Source organism: Panthera pardus, unplaced genomic scaffold (genome assembly GCF_024362965.1).
Source record: "Panthera pardus isolate Hobbes unplaced genomic scaffold, ASM2436296v1 HiC_scaffold_12, whole genome shotgun sequence".
Lineage (NCBI taxonomy): Eukaryota > Metazoa > Chordata > Mammalia > Carnivora > Felidae > Panthera > Panthera pardus.
In genome coordinates, this window is record NW_026526677.1 from 1,930,636 (window position 1) to 1,937,479 (window position 6,844).

Sequence of the window (6,844 nt, forward strand, 5' to 3'; positions counted from 1 at the left end):
GGGGACACTGCCCCTCAGGGGGCAGCCAGCGTCCAGATCTTGGCGGGGTTGGAAAATTCCAGTAGTGGGGAGGGGCTGGGGTAGACAATCTTTATTATGTTCAGAGTCTAAGGAATTTTTTATACAAAAATAAGTCTTCATATTACCGGTATCCCTGGGCAGTTCAAATGAATGTGTAAAAGATCGATGTTCTGTGTCCTTTATAAAATCCTCTCCCGTTCAAAACTCTCGGTGTTGGTGCCCTGGCCCCATCCGGGGGGAGAACCTCTGGGGGAAGGGGTGGTCTGGGTCTGAGGAAGCCGCTGCCAGCGGGGCAGGTTCAGGCCGGGGACCGTTTCCCCAGCGGCACTTGGTCAGGCTGGACCGCCGGCAGACACCAGGCTCGGTGGTGGCTTCGCCCGCCGGGACGGTGGGCCCGAGGCGCGGGCGGCCCACTTTGCTCCTAGGTGATGAGCGCGCTGGCCGCTCGGTGTCCAGGGCTTCGGCTGCTGGGAGGGGAGGGGAGGCGAGGGGAGGGGAGGGGAGGGGAGGGGAGGGGAAACGGGGACGCGCATTAGTTCGGGATCCGGCCCTGCCCCCGCCAAACCCCACAAGCGAAGTTTGCAGTTTCGTTTGCTTGGTTGGTTTTGGAGCTCGAGTCCGTGGGTGCCTCGGATTCGGTCTGCGCCCGGACCGGGGCGGGGGCGGGGCGGGCGCTCTGAGCCGCAGTGAGTCAGGGCTCCGCACCCGCCGACTCATTTCTGCCACTCGGCCCGGGCGCGCGATTTGCAATGCAAAGTCACCCCGCCTCCCAGCGCCCAACTCTGCCCCGGGATCAGCGTGCGCTCGGGGCCTCACCCGCCCGAGGGCCCCCCTCCCTGCTCCCCCTTCGGCGCGGCAGCGGGAGGAAGTTTTGCAATCCCGGACAAACAAACGCCTGTCTTGCACAGGCTTGACAAAGTTTGGGGAAAATGAAGAGTGAGCGAAATCGAAGCCCTCACCCGGGCCTGGCGCTGGGCTCGGCTGCTCTCGGGGGTGCGTGCGGCGGGGCTGTCCCCTCCACCCCGCCCGGCTGCCCCTGCTGCGACCCCCGTCTTCCCCGCCGCCGGAGGTTACCTCGGGGACAGGGCGCTCAGTAGCCCCCTAACCAGCTGGAGAAGTCGAGCAGCTCGCGCTCCACGGGGCTAAGCGCGCCCTCGCAGCCGCTGTCGTCCAAGGAGTAGGCGGAGCGCGGCGAACCGGGCTCCGAGCTGCCCCCGCGGCCCGGGGACGACGAGGCGCAGGAAGGCGAGGCGGCGGCGGCGGCGGCGGCGGGGGTCCCGGGAGGCCCGCTGGGTGCGGGGGGCCGCGCGGCTGTTGGTGCCAGCAGCCCCTCGGCCAGCGCGGCGCGCACGGCATCGTGCTCCGCCAGCAGGCGTTGCAACGCGCGGATGTACTCCACGGCTGAGCGCAGTGTCTCCACCTTACTCAGCTTCTTGCTGGCGCCGCCGTGCGGCACGTGCTGCCGCAGCGCCTGGAACCCCAAGTTCACCAGCTTCACGCGGTTGCGCTCGCGCTCATTGCGCCGCGCCACGGCCGCCGCGCCGCCCCCGGTCTCCGATGCGCCGGGCCGTCGCCGCCGGCTGCAGCGCAGCAGTGGTGGGGATGTGGGTCGCCGCCGAGCGGCGCAGCCGCCGGAGACACCAGGCACGGGGGGCGCGGGCCGGAGCAGTGCGCCGCTGTCCATCGCGCCCGCATCCACTCGCCGCGCGATTCCTCCGAGTCCCCGCGCGCAGCAGGTGGGGCGGACAGAGGAACTGGAGTCGGTGGGAGGCCGATACAACCCCGAGAGGGCCCCGGGCGTTGTGCCGCGGAGCGATTCGCCAAGGTACGCGTCCCGGGTCGTCTGGGGCCCAAGGAGAGCGGGGCGCAGGGGGCCAAGAGGTGGCAGGCCGTGCGCGCCTGGGAGCGTGGGGCGCTCGTGTCCCGCGCGTGCGGCCGGACGCTCCCCAGGTCTCCCCAGCGCGGCGCAGGCGGTTTGGTTTTAAATGTATAGATAACCCTCCTCCGCGCCGCCGCCGCCTCCTTTCTCACGCCCTCCTTCCCTCGCCTCGCCCTCCTGCCACGCTTCGCCCTCCCCCTTGCGCATACAAACCTGCAAACACCACGCCGCCGTGAGCGCGTCCCCCACCCCGTCCTCCCCGGGCGGAGTCTGCAGGTCCCCAGCGGGCCCCCAACTCCCAACAGGTGCTCAGTGCGCCCCCGAGACGCAGTGCGCAGGTCCCGTGTGCGCCCCTCACCCCCGCCCGACCTCCGGGCGCTGTCTGCAGGTCCCCGGTGCGACCCCCGCCACCTCAGCCGCGTCCACAGGTCTCGCGTGAAACCGTCGGGGACCCTCATCCCATCCCACGCGTAGCCCACTGTCCCCGGAGCTGTTGATCTTTCGCACGCGCAGCGCGCGCCTTGGGGAGGAGGGCGTGGCCTCGAAGGAGGCGCGGCCGTCCCGGAGGCGCGCGAGACCCCCGAGGGCAGCACGCGCCGCGCCTTGGGGCCCCGCGCCCCCCACCCTACCCGACCCGCGTCCCTGGGGGCGGGGGCCGGGGTGTCAGCCAATCGCCGGCCGGCAGGCCGGCCAATCGCGGAGGGCGCGGCCCCACGCCCCGCCCCCGGGAGGAAGCGCGTACGCCCGGCGCGTGGCTCCCCGAGCGTCGCTAACAAAGCTTGGTGCTGCCAGGCCGCTCCCCGCGCCGCCGGGGTGGCCCGCTCCCCGCAAGCACGCTTGGTCCCTGGCCGCCCACCTACGTGTTCCTCTGCGGGCAGAGGGAGAGGGTGATGCGCGCTTGGGGCAGGGCGGGATTGGAGGCGTGGCGTGCTGGGGTGGGGAGTTCAGGCTCCTGGGACGCCTTCCACCATCCCTGCACGCACACCCTTTCCTTTGCCTGTGGTTTTCGTGTGCCCCCGGGCTTGCGGAGGCTGGAAGCCCAGGGCCTGGAGGTTTGCACTGGCCCCTGAGGCCCCGGGCGGCCGTCAGCCTGGCCCCGCGGCGTCTTCCCTTTAGCATCTCTCCCCCCGGCCCCCCACAACCTTCCCCCACGTTCTGCCTCTCTGGCCTCTTAGGCTCCTGCCTGCTCACCCTTGGTGCCAGCCCGCTATCGTGGCCCTCACTCCTTTTTCCCTCAGTGCCACCCTTCTGGCTTCCTCTGCCCCCTGCCCCTGCCCCGCCCCTGGCTGGGGTCTCGCTCTCTCTCCCCAGACCAGGGACTGAGATTGGGCTGCCAGGGGAAGAAAAGTTTCCGGACAGCTGCCCCACACCAGGGCAGAGACTGGTCTCCCAAGGGAGGAGGGACAGGAGAGTTTCTCCCTGACAGATGGGAAGACATTTAGGGACAAGGACCACGGAAGTGTGCAGCATGCACCCTCAATGGAAAGGTTTGTTCTGTCCCACGGCAGGGGCATGCCCGCCAAGTGGCTGTGCCCTCAGGAGGCCGCGGCCCGCTGGTTTTTGCGCAAGGTGACCAGATCCTCCTGGGACAGGTCTGCTGGGAAAGGAGTTCTGCCAGGAGCCACTTCCCGTCTGGCTGGGGAGAGGCCCTGGATTCCTCCCCAGGGAGCACCCCCTCCCCCCCCCCCCCAAGGCCCCAGGGCCTTGTGGACGTCCACTGGCTCCAGTTACTCTGCAGGATCTCCTGGCAGGTCGGATTGGCCTTCCTGCTCTGGGGCAGGACCTAGAGGCTAGCACCTGCCTGGAGCCAGGTGGGGACGGGCCCCATTCGTCTCGGGAGGAAGTGACTCAGTGAGGACCCAGACTGTGTCTGCAGTCACACCTCTGGCCAGCGCAGCAATCCAGGTCGAAGTCAGGGCCCAGACCCCTGACTCCAAGTGGCCCAGCCATCCTCCCTGTCCGGGACAGAAGGCTTGGCTCGTGCTCTCTCTCCAGAGCCCCTCTGCCCTTCCCTGACAGTCAGCAGCCCCCAGCCAGAGACGAAAGCAGGTCGAAGCTAGGAAGGAAAACCCCAGAGGCCCGCAATCCGGCTCCTGACAGCCCTCGCCTGGACTTGTGTTCAGCCTCTGGGGCCGGGAGACCTCCACTTACCTGTCCCCACGCGACAGACTCCCCAGGTTCTGGCCGCCTTCCCAACGATTTCTCATTTCTGAGGACTCTGGTGGTGCCTCTGCTGGCTTGGCCTGCCGCCTGCTGCGTGGCCGGGTCTCCACGTGGCCCTCATCCTGCCCTTCCCAGCTGGGCTCCGATTGCCAGAAGACAACCTAAGAGAACGGGGTTTCTTTCTGAGATGGTGCAGCTGTTTTAGAATGGACTGGGGGGGCGGGGGGCGCCTGGGTGGCTCAACCGGTTGAGCGTCCGACTTCGGCTCAGGTCACGATGTCACGGTCCGTGAGTTCGAGCCCCGCGTCGGGCCCTGTGCCGGACCACGGCCACGCGTCTATGTGGACGGGCCACGGTTTGTTTATCCGTTTGTCCATCGTGGACACTTGGGGTGCCTCCACGTTTTCAGGGTTGTGAATAACGCCGCTGTGAACGTGTACACGCACGTCTCTCCAAGACCCTGCGGTCACTTCTCCTGGGGGGACGTCCAGCATTAGGACGGCTGCTCACGTGGTAATTCTACGTGAAGCGTCCTGAGGAACCTCCACGCTGTATCCACAGCCGCTGCCCCCTCTTAAGTTCCCACCGATGGCACGGGAGGGTTTCTGATTTTTCCACGTCCTCACCAACGCTCCTCACTTTCTGGGTTTTGTAATAAGTTTTTGATGGTAGGTAATGAGTGTGCATTTTGTTTTATTTTGTTTTGTTTTTGACCACCTAAAAGCGTGAAAACTATTCTCAGCTTGCGGGCAGTCATTGGAGCTGCGGGGCTGTGTGGACTCCCTGGGCCGTCCCCATCGTGAGATTGGACTGGGCCGTGTGGGGGCTACAGCAGAGGGGTGACCACAGCCTGGTTTGGTCCGGGCTCCCCACTCGCCCCGCACACAGCTGAGGCTGCTGCCTCGCTTTACCTCAGCCCTCCAGAGGTTCTGGCCTCCCAGTTACGTTCTCTGGGTCAGGTCATGGGTTGGGAGGCTGGGAGCCCAGCTGGGCCAGGCTGGCACCTTCCCCAAGCACACAGATCAGGCTGCAGCCCTCTCCTGTGCCCCATCTGTGTGTTCAGGTCACTCGGGAGCCAGGAGCCTTCTGGAATCGGCTGCAGGGGAAGCAGGAGCTGTGGGAAATGAAATACATCCAGACGCTCAAGCTTTGGGTCCACTGATGCACCATCAGGGCTCTCCAGAGACACAGCGGTAGGAGTCACAGACTGACTCCCGTGCTCAGGAAGCCTGGGATGCCCCACCGTGTGCCGTCCGCAGGCCGGGGGCCCGAGAAGGCTGGTGCTGTGGCTCAGTCCGAGCCCGAAGGCCAGAGAACCAGGGAGCCGGCCGTGAGAGTCCCAGTGTGAGGGCCGGAGGAGACGAGAGGAGACGTCCCAGCTCAAGGGGGGAGGCAGGAAAAGGGGCAACTTCCCCCTTCCTCCGCCTTCTGGTCTGCCCGGGCCTCGAGGGGAACCCGGTGAGGTCCCCCCGCACTGGGGAAGGCTGTCTGTGGTCCTGAGTCCACGGATGCCAGCTCGTGTGTCCAGAGACGCCCTCCGGACGCCCCCAGAAGTGATGTCCGGTCCGGGCCCCCTGCAGCCGGTCGCCCTGACGCACAACACTAACGTCTTATCAACCTGGCACCTGTACCATTTCTTTAAGCCACACTGAATGTGCGAATAAAGACACTGACGAGCTCATAATTCCACTGGGAGGCTAATTCCTAAATACTGGGACGTGAAATTAACAGCCCTCAGTCCTTAGGACAGGAAGTCAATATATCTTATGCTTCGTGATAAGGGGACAAGAGAGGAGAGAAAACAAACACGCACATTTCCAGGAATCAGGAGGAAATGCTCGTGACCATTACAGTCCTCACTTTTAGGTCCTGTGGTCGTCGCTGGTGTTTGTAGCTCCCTTCTTCCACTGCCCCCTCCGCCTGCACACCCTCAGCAAGCACCCCGGATGGTTGTGGTTCTTAACCTGGTGGAGCGACTCAGCGCTTCCTTCCTGGAGGGTCTGGACCATTGCTGGTCCTCCCTGGGTTGGGCCGTCGCAGTTTTCCATCCACCTCAATCCCAGGGGTGGTACTGCTAAGAGACGCCCATAGGCTCTGCTGTGTTCCAGACACGCTCTTCCTTCCTTACCCCCACTGTGGAGCAGCGATCCCGTGTCCCCTGGTTGTCAGGATCAGTCACTCCCGACGACACCATACCTCCCTCCCCTGCCTGTTGATTCAGGGGCATGAGGGGCCCAGGATGGCCAGGTGGCAGTCTGAGCGGCCAGTCCAGTGGAACCATCGTTGTGTCTTCTGATGGAAGACCTCCCTCTGCGGCCAAGACCTTAGGCAGTGAGCCTAAGGTCGCGGGGACGGGACGCAAACATTTTGCTAGTGGGTCACTGGTAGTGAGTGGGGCCCCTGCCGTTTCCACCCCTTGACTCCTGGGCGCGTGAATCCTGGCTCTGGGAGACACAGCCCCGCGTGCTGGACACTGACTCAGAGCACGCACGGCCTTCAAGAGAAGCCTGTCCCAGCCCTGGCGGGCATTGCCGCCTCCCTGGGGCTGTCATGGAGCCACTGTTCTGTCATGGCAGCTGCCACAGTTGGCGGGAGCCGTGGCGAGACCCACCATGTGAGCGTGGACCCAAGGCCACGCTTCGTTTGCGGTGGAGCGAGTTTCTGGGTGGCGGATGAGGCATCCTGGGAGTCCACGATGTCATTTGGCGGAACACAGCGTACACAGAAGGCAGATCTGTGTCCCGAAAGAGTGTCTCTTCCAGTAGGGACAGCCCTGCCCTT

The 6,844-nt window shown here is 65.3% G+C and overlaps 1 protein-coding gene across 2 annotated transcripts; it reads right to left on the bottom strand.

The window, feature by feature from the left end:
* Positions 1 to 366: 366 nt before the first annotated feature.
* Positions 367 to 2,512, bottom strand: ASCL2 (achaete-scute family bHLH transcription factor 2). Of its 2 annotated transcripts, none has more exons than XM_019437053.2 (2): positions 1,096 to 2,512; positions 367 to 485 (listed from the first exon to the last, which is right to left on the bottom strand). In XM_019437053.2, exon 1 carries the CDS (start codon positions 1,703 to 1,705, stop codon positions 1,112 to 1,114), a length of 594 nt encoding a protein of 197 aa, XP_019292598.2. In that variant the 5' UTR covers positions 1,706 to 2,512; the 3' UTR covers positions 367 to 485; positions 1,096 to 1,111. The 2 variants fall into 2 exon arrangements, with proteins under 2 accessions (XP_019292598.2, XP_019292597.2); XM_019437052.2 differs by having other exon boundaries at positions 367 to 488.
* Positions 2,513 to 6,844: the final 4,332 nt, after the last annotated feature.

Excerpts from the sequence above, each read along its gene's own strand:
- ASCL2 (XM_019437053.2), bottom strand. The coding sequence starts at position 1,705 with ATGGACAGCGGCGCACTGCTCCGGCCCGCGCCCCCCGTGCCTGGTGTC.